This window comes from Equus caballus, chromosome 7 (assembly GCF_041296265.1).
Source record: "Equus caballus isolate H_3958 breed thoroughbred chromosome 7, TB-T2T, whole genome shotgun sequence".
In the NCBI taxonomy this organism is placed as follows: Eukaryota; Metazoa; Chordata; class Mammalia; order Perissodactyla; family Equidae; genus Equus; species Equus caballus.
The window spans coordinates 29,078,005-29,093,250 of NC_091690.1; the positions used below are offsets into that span (position 1 = coordinate 29,078,005).

General features: G+C 40.9%; 1 protein-coding gene across 2 annotated transcripts in view; it reads left to right on the forward strand.

The window, feature by feature from the left end:
- The first annotated feature begins 4,181 nt into the window (after positions 1-4,181).
- Positions 4,182-15,246, forward strand: part of TBCEL (tubulin folding cofactor E like) — a 74,222-nt gene continuing 63,157 nt past the window's right edge. The window contains exon 1 of one of the 2 annotated variants that reach the window (XM_023645008.2): positions 4,182-4,376. Coding sequence is in view for 1 of the 2 variants with exons in the window: in XM_070273814.1 (XP_070129915.1) it covers positions 5,712-5,717 (6 nt within the window). In the remaining variant the exon portion in view is untranslated. Of the gene's footprint in view, positions 4,377-5,225; positions 5,718-15,246 lie in introns of those variants that run through there. The other variant, XM_070273814.1, reaches the window with a different exon arrangement.

The following is a 15,246-nucleotide window of genomic DNA, read 5'->3' on the forward strand; positions in this document are numbered from 1 at the left end:
TAATTGCCAAACCAGCCATTATTCTTTCAAGCGAAGCAGATGTTTTTCTCTTCTCCTTAGTTCCCATCTCAGTACTGGGGTTGTGAATTCTCATACAATTCTGTCCTTATCCTTCTGCCTACTTGGGTGAAGTCTTCAGGTAAGAAGATGACTCCCTTATCCTCTTCTTAAAGTAATATACCTTTAATTTTCCTATATCACTGTTATTTAAGCATATACATTATTTTTCCAGCTACATTGTAGGGACTATGCCTTATGAATCTTTGCTTTCTTCAAACCACCAAGCTAAGTGCAAGGAATACATCCCTTATAAAAGAAACATCTGTTGAATTAAAAGGACGTGCAAATATATCACTGAAACTTCATGAGAGAACTATGTCCCATCATTACAGGGTTATCATGAACTCAGATTCTGGTGTCAGACTGACCAAAATATGAATTCAGCTTCTGCCATTTACTAGCTGTATGTTGCTGGGTGTGTTACTTAACCTGAGTCTCACTTGGTAAATCTGATGGTACCAAATGTAGTTCATAAGATCATTGTGAGGATTAAAGGAAATAATCTCTGTGAAATATCTTGAGCAGTGTCTGGCACGTAGATTGCAGCTAGCTATGGTTGTTGTGATAGCATACTCAACCCTGAATTAAAGACTCAGTGGAGGAAAACAGACTTAGAATCTTAGAATCAGGCTGGTCAACCAGTCTAACTGATTCAGGAATGATTTATATGTTGCTCTAAGAGATTCTGCCTTTGCTTAATCTATCCCAGTGACGGGGAACTCATTAGAACTAACTGAAGCAGTTTCAATTTTTCCAAAGTTCTACCATGTTATTAGGTCGAACCATATAAAATTGCTGTTTGTAAGTAAAGACAATTGAATCATCAACAATTTCTAATAAAATGACCAGAAATTTGCCTTTCTAGTACTTCCTCTCACTTTAGTTCAATGTCCACTCCCTCCTTTTTATTTTTTATTTATTTATCTTATTTAATATTTTTTGAGGAAAATTAGCCCTGAGCTAACATCTGCTGCCAATCCTTTCTTTGCTGAGGAAGACTGGCCCTGAGCTAACACCCATGACCATCTTCCTCTACTTTATATGTGGGACACCTGCCACAGCATGGCTTGCCAAGTGGTGTGTAGGTCCGTACCTGGGATCCAAACCGGTGAACCCTGGGCTGCCAAAGAAGAACATGCAAACTTAGCCACTGTGCTAGCAGGCTGGCCCCACCTCCTTTTTCTATATGACTCTTTTAGAGACAATGGAGACTCAATGATGAAAAGATACACCTAGCTCTTGCCTCCATTGAGGCTTACATGCTCATTAAGGAGACAACAAGAAAATAAGCAATTGTGCATAGTTTTCAGTTCAAGGACCTGGAAGAAAAATGTTTCCAGCAAAGGCCTTAATAGAGTGAATTCCCATAGAACATATCCTAGATGAGGAATTGAGAGTACAGAGCAGCACAGCCCAACAGAACTTTCTGTGATGATGAAAATATTCTGTATTGGCACTGTCCCATAGGATAGCTACGAGTCACACATGGCTACTGAGCACCTGAAATGTGGCTAGTGTCATGCAACTCAGGAAATGCAATTTTAATTTAACTTAATTAAAAAAATTAAAATTAAGTTAAATTTAAATAGCCACATGTGGCTAGTGGCTACCAGGTTGAACAGAGCAGGTATAGAGCAAGAGGAGACAGGCAAGAGATGAGTCTGGAGAGATCAGCAGGGCCCAGCTCATGAAAAGCCTGGAGGAACATCTTAATAACTGTGACTTTGTTACCCCCTGAGGGCGGTCATCTGCCCGCCTCAAGACATGCCAATAGTCAAGAGGCAAGGTGGTAGGAGAGAAAGGGTTTTTTATTACAGCTTGCTAGCAAGAGGGAAGATGGCCGACAAATGTCTGAAAGAACCATCTTACAGAACAAAGAGTACAGGCCAGCTATATACAGTGCTGGTCTCTGGGTGGGGGAGGCATCTGGTCTCTGAGTGGGGCCTCCATCTGATCTCCAGGTAGGGGCAGACATCTGGTCTTAGTTCCTGATAGTCTTTCGTTGTACTGGATATGCATCAGAGACTGCAACAATGCCCTGTGCCCTGATCTTCTTTCAGTTGTCATTGATGACGGCTATCAGCATAAACATTCCTAGAGAACTCAAAAGAACAAAGTTATCATCTTATCGCAGCTGGGAGGGGCCAGAAAATCTACAGAGTATGTCTGGGCTAGTTAATCAGAGGTCATTCAAAGTGACAATAAGGTTTCTTTTCTACAATATGGCTTCCCTCATGTCAACCTTGTGTTGAGCTGGTATCAGCTTTACCCTGAGAGTCTTGGGGAGTCTCGGAAGGATTTTAGGCTCCAGGGAATAACATGATCAGATAGATAATTTTTATAAAGATAATTCTGGTCGTCTTACGGAGATAGACACAAAACGGGGAGAGAGATTGATCTTAAGAGTTTGCTCTATAGGGGGAGACATAGGAACAAAAGAAAAATGCCTCAAGGATATCTCAAAGGAACAAAGAAGCACGTAACTAATTACACCCAGTTACAGACAATACTCATATATGTATTTATATACATTATACACTATTTAACTGTAATAACCCAAATTTCTTGCCTTTTTTTCCTAGTTGTTCATAGGACATCTAGCTTCCTAAGTGTTTCTGGATGTCCCCAGGTGTACCTGAGCTCACAAGTAAGTCTATCAACAAAGTGCCCTTGCAGCATCCACCTTGTTCTCCCTCCTTTGTGTATATTTCACTCTGCTCTTCTCACAGTCTTGGCCACTGAGGATACTTCTGACAGTGGTCATGCCAATGATCCTGATGCTCTCAAAGCCATTAACCCTAAAGTGCCAGAAAGGTCCTCTTTTCTCTGCAGAAGGGAGAGGAAAGCCCCCATCTCTGCAACGGAAGCCACAGTGCTTGGCTCACCATCCTCTTGGTCCTCAGAGCAATTTCTTTACCCAGCTCTTTCAGGCTCCTTCTCGTCTAACTGCTCTATACCCTACCTAGGGGATAAAACAAAACGAGAGAAGGAAGTCTCCAAGAACTGATGGTGATAAGCTGCTACTGGGTCTCCCCCTAAAGAATTTTGTCTTCCTCCCTCTAGGAACCAATACATACACATGCATGCTCAGTACAATCTTTCACCCGCTCCCTGATACACACCGCATGAAAGCACACACACCTTATGCATGTAGACCTCTTCAACTCCTAGCACTTTGGCTAACATGTCCATATAAGGCTGAATTCTCTTCAGGATCAGCCAGCACTGTCCCTATTCCATATACATTCCTGCAAAAGAAATGGACAAAGAAGCACTTAACCAACCATAGCTCAACAGTCAGATATAATGTGTGTGGAGCTGGGGCAATAGCTCCAGCAATGTAAGTCCAGCAATAGCTGGAGCAAATGTGAAGTGCATGCATTTGACTTGGGTGCCAGACTGACCTGGATTCAAATCTCAGCCTGGTCACTTTTACTAACTGGGCACTCTTGGGCAGATCACTTCACCTCTGTGAACCTCAGTTTTCAGTTCTACAAAATCCCTACTTTTAGAAGGTTGTAAAAATTAGAAACAGCTTATGTACAGCGCCTGGTACCGAATGGAAGCTGGTATTATTCCATGGGTGTCAAGCACTGAAAACTCAGGATGCTGCAGGCTTGCAAAGGGGACACAGAATAAAGGTCAGAGTGCTACCAAATCCTGATGCAAAAGCATCTTAGGATCAAATTAGATCACAGCCTGGAGCTCACCTAGTGAGGACACTTAAGTCAGAGACATAAGTGAGTTGATCAAGGCCACACAGCAAATTAGTGTCGGAGACAGGATAAAATTCCAGGTAAGTCTGGAAATGTTCAGCTCAATGCTCCTTTCTGTAAGGCAGCAGCCTCTCAGCTGTCCAGGCTCTGCTCTGATCTGCCCCTATTTCATTCTGATGTGACAATTTGTACTCCTCCTTTGCACCTGGGAGTGTCCTTTCAAATGACAGGCAAGAGAAAGAGCAGATGAGGTGTGTTTCTAGTGATAACCAGGCCAGCACACGCATCCCTGTCGCCATGGCAACCTGGGCTTGGTTGGGGAGGACCCGCTCCTCCTGCGCGCCCCCCCCATCCACGCAGCGGACGTAACACGTGCGGCAGGGTCACGTGTTGTTGTTGGGCCGCAAAAGCTGCTTCCGGGTCAATGCAGGACACCGGGCTCCAGCGGCCGGAGTGGGGGCCGAGGTGAAGCGGAGCCGGGCCGGGGCGGCCGGGACCAGGCCCGAGGCTGAGCGGCGGCCACGGCGGTGGCCGGGAGGGGGGAGGCGAGGCGCAGCCCGAGGAGCCGCCGCAGCAGCTCCCCGCCTCCCGGGCTGAGGGGTGAGTGGAGCCCGGCCTGCCGGCTCCGCCGGCTTCTCGAGGCCCGAGGCGCTCCGCCCCGGAGCCGAGGCGCGGAGGGCAGCTCCTGCTGGGGTGCCGTGTGAGGAGACGTCGGGAAGAACTCGGAGCGGGACGGGGCCCACCTGGGCCACGGGGAGGGAGGCGACACCTGCCGGGGGCTGGCGGGAGGCTGGGCCTGACCCGGGCTGGCGGAGCGGGGAGGGCCCTGGGCTGCGAGGGGGAGTTTGGCCCCGGGTTGGAGCAGGGCATGGGGGGAGCCGGTTCCTGGGAGAATCCAGGCTTCTCCCTGTGCCCCAGGGGCGGGAGGATGGGAGGATGCCCCTGGCTGATGGGAACCGGAGATGAGTCCGGGGCTGCTGGGGAAACAGGCAACTTGTCTGACCCACTGAACCAAAAAAAAAAAAAAAGAAAATAGAGGACGTGTCCCCAGGGAGGGGAAAGGAGCATTCGCAGGTTCCTGGGACACTAGGCCTGCTCCTTCCAGGGGCTGATCAGAGGAGGCGGTATTTTAATAAGGGCTTTAGGGAGAATCGTTTTGCCCCCAAGTTGGAAGACCCTGAGAATGAGGGGATTGGGATAAACTGGGGCCTGGGAAGAGGGTACCCTGTCCTGGGATGTGTGAGGAGGCGGGAATGTACGGGTCTGTGTTGAGAATGGGGAGTACGGAGTTCTAGGTCCTCTCCTAGGAAGATTGCTGGGAATTGCTGACGTGAGTGATTGGGACACAGTGATTCTAGCAGTTGTAGTTAAGGAAAGTTGGTTGGAAGAGTTGAACTGCTTACAGTAGTGGAGGAAGGAGGAGCTCTACTCTCAAGGTTGCTAAGCTACAGGAGCTTGTCGGCACTGCCTAGGGCTGTTGTTTGGGGAAGTTAGCAATCCTTTCAGGTCCGAGTACAGCCTTTGCTAAGGCATCTCCTAGTTCTTTTTACGGGCCCTGGAGCTCTTCACTTGGTGTCCAGAGTCCATCTTGAGGAGAGATTCTGTGTAGGTGCTGAGGACTAATGAAAACGTTCTAGGGTAGGAGCTTTCAAATTTTTTTTTCCCATCATGCCCCGTAGCAAAAAGTACATTTTACATCATGATCTAGTACAAAGGTACCGATGAACAAAACGTTTCACAAAGCAGTGTTTGCTCTTATTATATGTGATGCATTCTGATAATTTCTATTATACTCCACTCTCTTTCATTAAAAACTTCTGACCGAAACCCACTAAATTGATTTATGGGTCACAAGGTGAAGTTTGAAAAACACCATCTCCAAGGCACGTTTCTTTGGCTTCAGTGTGTCCTCATGTTTGCTTCTGGAAAGCAAGGATGATGGTAAGGAGATGGAGGGTCGGGGGGAAGGAAGAGGACGCCAACCAGGTGCAATTGACTGCTTCATTTGTTTACATAGTTATAACATGTAGCATATTTGACTGGTGTTTTGTACCGTAATCCTAATGTTGCCTGATCATTTAATGAAATTTTTGAAATAAGTATGTGCTTTAATTCTCTCTATCCTTATGCTCTGTCTGAAATATGAGAGGCCTAGTTCCATTTAGTTGATTTACCCCTACAACATAGCTAAGGTAATTTTAATGTTAGTCTTGAAAATATACAGTGATTTGCTTTTATGCTATTTAAAAAAATGTCAATCTGAAACCTAACTCTTCTTATTCCAGTAATTAACACATGGTAACATTTTTCTGCATGATTATAGGTATAGGTTCATGGCTTTAGTATATATTTTAAACTTAGTCATAAACTTGAGCAAGACTTTGAGTTAGTTAACATCTTAATTCTCCCCACAAAAATGATGTTTTCATCTATTTATAAAATAAGTGAGGTCCTTATATGAATAGTATTAGAATGAACATTAATGAGTATTGGTAAACAAAGTGAGAGGGCTTCATGTGTTGCTGTGTTTAAAGTCCTTTTAAAATTTGTCACATAGCCTATTGTTCCAGGATGTTGAGTGTCAAATGATGTTGCAGATTTCAGTAGGTAAATTTATACGGTATGTATTTAAGACCCATTCACTAGTGTTATTTTTTGTGGAGAATGCCTTCATGTTATTTGGAACATGGAATTCAAATGCACAACCATCAAGAAAGAATTGCCCAAGTTAAACTTCATCTGTGAGGCCACATTCTTGATTAGATGCCTTATAAAAACATCCTTATCATCTTCAAACTGTGTATTATAAAATATCTTTCTTACATTTAACTATCTGTTGACTATATCTTGGTTACTGATGAGAGGGGCTATGTTGGCATGTATCAGCCATCCTTGAAAAATTATCTTTTAATGAGGTAAATATTTGTTTTAAAATATTTAGCTTTAATGAATGTTTACATGTTTTCTCTTTGTGGTAGCTGTTTGGAACATTAAGGAAGATTCTCATTAATTTCATTTTTCTGGGAATCATGTGTACCTGTCAATAAACAGTCGTGGAGAATTTACCCTGAGTGATTGTGTGTGCTTTTTTATAGTTTTCGTTTCTTCTCTTGAATCTCAGACTCTTTAAGTATGTCCACCTATAGCAGGCTCTTTTCCCCTTCTAATTTTAGCTTCCAAACTGCTGTGGGTTTGGAAATTAGATGCTTACATTTGTTGGAATTTTGTGTAAAATGAGATCGTGTAGCTCTGAATAATGTTTTTTCACATATATATAATATATATTATGCTATATATTATATATATCATATATGTAATACTTTTTTTTTTAGTGTATGAGCTATGTGACATGTATTTTGGCTACTCAGAGGCCTATTTACTGACCTTTTATTCGTGGGTTGTGTTTAAAATAAGTGAACTGTTTATATATTTTGGGCCTAGTTAGCTATATAAGAAAAAGTTCTAAAAAGTAAGGTGAAACTGATAGTGATACAATTTGGATTTAGGAGGTGCAGAAATCATTTAGCTGTGATTGTTGCCTTTGCCCTACATGCAATTAGTTATTGGGTTACCATTCCGCCCTTTTTCATCTTTTCCACTACCCTGTTCTGACTTCCTTTCTTTGAGATTAGAATGCTAACAGCCTAACTATTCCCATTGCCTGTTATTCTCATTCTACTGGATCTTGCATAGCTTTATCGGAGTATTCTTCCAAAGAGTGTTGCTATAATTTATCATTTCCCTCCTCAAAAACCATTAGCAGCTTCCAGGGCCAGCGTTGAATAAAGCCCATACTGTTGAGGTGGACATTGGCATTGTACAGCCTCTACTTTTTTTTGGACATTGTTTTTCCATTCCTAAATGCAAATCCTCTGTTCCTGCCAAGCTATTTACTCATTGTACCTTCCTTTGTATATAACATTATTCTTGAAAGTCTGGGAAATGTGTTCTCTTTCTTTGTGAAATCCTACTCATCTTCATTTCATTACAGATGAGCCCTCTTCCTGAGATCTTTCTTGCCTGTATTGTCTACATCACTTGTCCTGTGTTGTTTTATATTATTTGTGTACCTTGTTTTTTACCCCTTTTAGATTGTAAACTCATAGAGGACAGGAGGCTCAAGTGTCCCCCAATCTCTAGGATCGAACACCTAACACAGGCTTTATCAGAGTATAGTTTAGAAACCAAGTGAATCAGAATTTGACTGAATTTATGGTTAAAATGTCAGGTTTTGAAAATTCCACCCTAGACTTACTGAATCAGAATCTAGGAATCTGCTTAGGTAATTCTTCCGTTCAGTAAAATTTGAGACTCACTGACCTAGCATGAGGCTTTAAATTATAGTAGGTACACATAAGTTTTGAGCAAATGATATAAATGAACTGAGCAGTGTCAGTTCAGCAAATTGGTTTAATTTTAGGGCTTTGGAGTCAGGCAGCCTAGATTTGAATCCTGTCTCTCTCACTCACTAGAGCTGTCTGACCGTAACCTCTCTTTGCTTTAGTTTTCCCATCTGTAAAATGGGGTTAATAATAGGACTCCTCATAAGGATGTTGTGAGAATTGAATGAGATAACACATGTAAAACAACACTGTGTAAGGTACATGGTAAACGGTAGATTTTGTCTGCTGTTATCATAGCAATGATTGGCATAACTGGTCATCGAAGTAATGAAAAGTGCTAAGAGTAGGATCCATGTCAATCATTGTTAATAAGCAAATTGTTCGTGGTTTCAAGAATTCAGGCTTAAGATTTATTTTCCATTTTAGACTAACGGATAGTGGACCTATATGGTGTTTAAAGTAATGAAGGTGTTTTGCCTTCTTTAGAAGGATGGTAACAAATTAGCAAGTTAAGCTTTTTCCCCTTCATCGCCCCCTTGCCTGAAGAATGAAGTGCAAACTTTCAAACCGACGACCTTAGAGCTTACCATCTGGTCCTGCCAGCCCATCTTCTTCCAGCCCTCCTCCCACACATCCACACCAGCCACACTTTCCCTTACTTGCGCCTTGACATGTGCTTTCCCCCTTATTTCTCATCTGGGGAATTCGTGCGGCTCTTTTAAGACTCAGTTTTATGTGTGGCCGACCTTAGTGAGGACAGACCCACTCCCTCGGTGTCCTGAAAGTGCTTTGTCCATACTTAGGTATTACCTTTGTGTACGTTTGTCTTCTTTTTGGAGGGGAAAGGATTTAGTCCTTGTGTACGTTCTTGGTACATTCTATTTAATTAGTTCACCTCTGCTAGAGGCAGAGGGTGTTTGGTTGGTATTTGACTCAAATAAGCTCTCCCATTTGTCTGGACTTTTCTACTCTCAGCTTTCATAATAATGTCTACAATTTATTGGTCATGTACTATAAGCAAGGCAAAACTAGATGCTTTAAAAGCTTTATTTCATTTAATCTTCACAATGATTCTGAGATAGCTATTAATAGCTCCATTTTACGAACGAGAAAGCCAGCCCAGAGAGGTTAGTAACTTGTTCAAATTTCAGTGCAGATTTGTGATTGCACTCAGGCCAAACTGAATTCCATGCTCTCAATCACAGTGCTCTTCTAAAAACAGGAGATTTAAACAGATGACACTTCCAAAACTCAGGACTCCGTGGCTGTGTGAAACTCTCACTAATAATTCATTAATCGTCCTTAGAAATGTGATCTATTATTAGTACTGTTGGGAAAGGATTATTTAAACTAAAATTCTTCTTAGACTAATGCTTTTCCAGTGATTTTTCAAAATTTCACTTCCCATTCTGTCATACTCCTCATTGATGTACTTGATTTTTATTTCACTGATAGAAGATATCACTTCCTGTTTATTCAAAGTAAAATTCACTTTTTCATTCATCCACCAAATATTTGTTGCCATGTGGCAGACACTGCTTCATGTAACACTGAACTGGACTCACAAATCCCTGCTTTTGTGGGACTTCGGTTCTGGTGGAGAGAGACCTCAAACAGGCACGAACGAACAGATCATGCTAAGTGCTGTCAAGAATGAAAGCGGGTGAAGTGATAAGTGGGTGATGGTGGCAGCCGTGCAATTTTTGATGGGGCGATCAGAGGCAGCCTCACTGAGAAGGTAACATTTGTATTTAAATTTATTTAAGGTTTAAATGCTGAGATGAAGCCAGCTAAACCAAGAGCGAGGAAAAGGGCCTTCCTGTGAATGCCTTAAGAGGGGCAATCAGCTCGGCAGGTTTCAGAAGTGGAAAGCCATGCTAGCTGAAGCCTGGTGGGCTAGGAAAAGGGTGAGAGGAGGCAACGTTAGGGAGGTAAGCAGAGAACAAAGTCAATGAAGCCCTGAAGACTGATGAAGAGATTGGATTTTATTCCAAGTGTGAAGGGAAGCCATTGGAGAGCTTGAAGGACGTGATTTGACTTAAATTTGGGAAAGATTGCTTGGCTACATTGTGGAGAAGGAATTGTAGTCATGAGACACCGGGGAGGAAATCATTGCAGCAGTCCTAGTAAGAGGTTGATGGAGGCTTGAACCAGGGTACGGTAATGGAGATGGAAAGAACTGGGCAGAGTTGGGGTGTTTTAAAGGCACTGTTGGTTGGTCTTGCTGATTGATTACATGGGCATGTGAGAGGAAGAGAGAAATCAAATATGACTGGAGGTGGGGACTGGTGGAGGAGGAGCAGGTTTGAGGAGGGAATGAAGAGTTCTGTTTTTGCCTGTGTGCCTCTCCCTGATTGTACTCCCACTCTCCAAGGATGCCACAATCCTCTTTATTATTCTCTGACTTTCCTATACAGTTTTTACCACATATGTATGTGACCCTAAACAATGATTCATTTTCTATGTTTTTAAATTTTGTGTAAATGGAATTGTACTGTATATATTCTTATAATTAGTTATTTTATCCATTCAACATTATTTTTAAGTGTTATTCATGTTGCTGAGGAAGCAGTCATAGCGAATTTGTCAATTGTTAATTTCCATTGCTGTGTACCATTTTATTTTATGAATATAATGCAGTTTTATCCAATTGCCTGTTCTTGGATATAAGGGCCTTTTTTCACCAGGATTTTTGTAACTTCAGACAGTACTGTTGTGGACATTCTTTTGCTTGTCTCCTGGTGCACGTGTACAAGTTCCTAGAGAGTTTACACTGAGAAGTAGAAGTGCTGTATCACGGAGTATGTGCATATTCAACTTCACTAGACAGTGATAGATTGTTTGCCGAGGTGTTTGTACTCCCACCAGCAATAGAAGAGTTCTCACTCTTCCATATTTTCTCCAACACTTAGGATTGTGAGTTTTTAAGTCTTGCTAATTTTTACAAATGATATTTTATCAAGACTTTAATTTTTGTTTCTGAGTATTGAACATCTTTTACATATATTTGTCATATGAATTTTATCTTCTGATAAATGCTTGTTCATGTCTTTTGTCCATTTTTCTATTTGGATTGTTCACCATTTTCTTACTGTCTTTAGGTGTTCTCCAAATTGGTTACATGTGTTGCAATTATCCTATTCCAATTTCTGGCTTGTCCTTTTACATGTTTAATGTCTTTTGATGATCAAAAGTTTTTCATTTTACTGGTCAACTTTTCCTTCATGAGTTTTGTTTATGTTTTTTTTTTTTTTTTAAAGATTTTATTTTTTCCTTTTTCTCCCCAAACCCCCCCGGTACATAGTTGTGTATTCTTCGTTGTGGGTTCTTCTAGTTGTGGCATGTGGGACGCTGCCTCAGCGTGGTCTGATGAGCAGTGCCATGTCCGCGCCCAGGATTCGAACCAACGAAACACTGGGCCACCTGCAGCGGAGCGCGCGAACTTAACCACTCGGCCACGGGCCCAGCCCCAAGTTTTGTTTATGTTTTGATTATGAAATATTTCCCTAAATCAAGATCTTAGAGCTTTTCTCCTATTAGAAAAAATAACTATTTTCTCTCAAAGGAGTAAAGTTTGCCTTTTAATTTTATCTGGAGTTGAGTTTTTCTATGTCGTGAAATGAGGATTCGCTTTCATTTTTCTCAAATTGATATTCACTTGTCCTGGGACCAGTTATTAAATAGTTTAACCTTTTCATACTGATCTCTATGCCACTTCCTGTCATATTTACATGGGCCTGTTTCTGGGCTCTCTTTTCTGTTATATTGGTTATTCTTTTTCCTTCAGAATTGTCTTCTTTAACAAAATATAGTCGATTCTTGTTAGTCATGGTACTTATGTAAAGTTGCCATAAAAACTGAATGAGTGAATATGGAACCATTGCTCCTATAGAAAATACAGGCTTAGGTTCCTGCCAGCCTCTGGTCACGACATTTCCATCAACTGATCAGTACATAACCTTGTTTTATATGTGTTTCTTATTAATTATTCACTATATATTGTTGATTCGTTAACTTTGAATTCATAGTGAATAGCACTATATAAGCCTTATCTAACTGTATTTTCTCCCTAAGGTACATCACAGTCTTCTTGTGCTTAGGAACGTTAGACAGCACTTCAGCACTACACCTGGGGGCCATTTCAATACTGAAATCACAACAAAATACAAAAATATGAAAACCATGGCCCAAAATAGATCAGGAAAAGGACACTTATTTACAGTATGAGCTGAAACAAGAAGGCAGAGTGCTGCCTTGTTCTGTCCCAGCTAGAAATGTGCATGTCGGGCAACTCAAATTTTTTGTTGCTCTTTGAGTATCTGCAAATGACTGTGAAAGTGCTGCAGTTATTGATTTTGGGGTTACAAATAAATTTTAGTGAGTAGGCAAATCTGCAAATAAATTCTCTAGTGATTAGTCTTGACTGTACTAGGTACTCTTAAAAGAGAGCCAATTTTTCAGGAAACCATTAACTTGAGCATTTTTCCTACCCTCTCATGCTTACACATATCTTTATAACATTTTATTTTAAAAGAATAATTTAATGCAATGAATCTCTCAGATACTAAGTTCTAATTGACAGATAACATTCTCTCAATAAAGAGACTTCTTTTTTGAGAATATTTTTATTATATTTATAATCATGGTATTATTATTTAGTTCATAGTTAAATGAGCAAAGAATTTCAGGAAGAATTGCAACACTTAAAATGTTGAAAACAAGTCTAAATTATTAAACCCTGATTGTGACTCTATACAAGGATCATATTTTCTCATAGGCACTATTAATAAGGCATAAGTTTTGTAAAGGCAAGTACCCTCTGGAGATTGTAATTTAAATATTAGCTCTTTGTAGTCCCTTATCCATTAGTGACGTATCTCCACGTGAACATCAGTAAAGGAGCCAAGGAAAAAATAAATGAAGACTATACATCGTAAATCAGATCTTCCACAAAATGCATTTATTGTGACGTGGCCATTTGTCCCTCACTGTTTAAGATCTTTAAGTGAATTGTTGGCATTAATTTGATAAGTGTGCTGAGAGAGTGAGAACCAGAAACTTTGGACTTGGAACTACAGTCATCTTTTTTTTTATATAGCATATATTTTATTTATTCCTTCATTTTTTGAAATATTTTTATTGTGGTAAAATATATATATCATAAAATGTACCATTTTAACCATTTTTAAGTGTACAGCTTAGTGGCATTAAGTACGTTCACATTGCTCTGCAACCATCTATCTCCAGAACTTTTCATGTTCCCAAACTGAAACTGTTGTACCCATTAATCAATAACTCCCCATTCCCTATTCTCTCCAGCTGCTGGCAACCGTCATTCTACTTTGTACATTCTACTTTCTCTGAATTTGACTACTCTATATACCTCATAAAGTGGAATCATACAGTATTTGCTGTTTTCTGTCTGGCTTATTTCATTTAGCATTATGTCTTCAATGTTCATCCATGTTATAGCATGTGTCAGAATTTCTTTCCTTTTCAAAGCTGAATAATACTCCATTCTATGTACACACCACATTTTGTTTATTCATTCATTTATCCAGGGATATTGGGGTTGTTTCCATCTTTTGACTATTGCAAATTATGCTGCTATGAATGTTGGTGTATAAATATCTATTCAAGTCCCTGATTTCAGTTCTTTTGGTCTACACCCTGAAGTGGGATTGCTGGAGCATATGGGAATTCTATGTTTAACGTTTGAGGAACTGTTTTCCACAGCAGGTATACCATTTTGCGTTCTCACAAGCAGTGCACATATATTCATCTTTAGTTACTAAACAGTGCCTATTGTTCTGAAGTATGGCATAAATTATTAACTCTGGCATATGGAATATAAGGTATAGTATGTATACAAAACTCATATCAGTATTGAGTCTATTGTGGCTGTAGTCTTTGCGAAAGAACTTAGCTTGTGCTAGGTAGCAGGTATTTCTGACTCTGCCACTGATTCATTGCTCTATCATTGTCATCTCTTATTTTTGGAATCCCCTTGGAGAGATAGACATAATTATGTATTTCAGTGGTAGCTGTGAAGGATTTTTGTGCATAAGTACTCTGATCTCAGGGTTTATTAATAAAACTGCTTTTCATGTTTTTTAAAATAATTCGATAGGCACAATCAGAAGTGATTAGAAAACACATTGATTAGCACATTTGTTTTTAGTGCCGTTGAGGAACTTCTGACTCCTAGCGGCCCTGTGCACAGCAGAGCAGAACCCTGCTTGGTCTTTCTGCACCATCCTCTCTCCTCCTGGTGCTGTATCAGACAATGCTCCGCTGCTATTCATAGGGGTTTTGTGGCCAATTTTTTCAGAAGTGGGTGGCCAGGTTCCTTCTTCCTAGTCTGTCTTGCTCTGGAAGCTTTGCTGAAACCTGTCCACCATGGGTGACCCTGCTGGTATCTGAAATTCCCGTGACTGTGTACTACGGCATCACGGCAACACGCAGCCACCACAGTGTGACAACCGACAGATGGGTGGTATGACCCCTGACCAGGAGACAAACCTGCGTTGCAGCAGTGAGAGAGCCTAATCTTAACCACTAGACCACCAGGGCTGGCTAGCACATTGCCTGGGTGCCAGTTATGTGCAAACTACGTCCGTGATGGATACAAAGAAGCATTATGATGTGGTCCTTACCCTCAAGGGCTATACAGTCTAAGGACACAAGACATAGACACATGAAAAGCACATCACTACACATGAGTTACTTAACTACTGATACTAGTATATGGGACAAAATGAAAAGATGTCATGCCAATATGTATTGATTAATCGCTCATTGAATATTTTAGTCAATAGATACCATGAGCTCAGCTCAAAGGAAACAGTATTATGGCAGGAAGTATCTGAAAAGTATACCTCCAAAGCATATTCTGAGTAGGGTGTTGAAGGATGTATTAAATTTAGACAGCTGGAGAGGAGAGGAGAAAACCATCCAGTTAAGGAGGAATGACATTATAAATGTCAGACAGTTTTATTGCCCAAATCATTAATTGGTATTAATTAGCATTGTCCCAGGACCAAAAAAATTAGATTAAATCTATGTAACAAAAATTTCAAGTAAGTCCCCCAGCCCTCCATTCATGCTGCCGTGCTCACGGGCTGGTG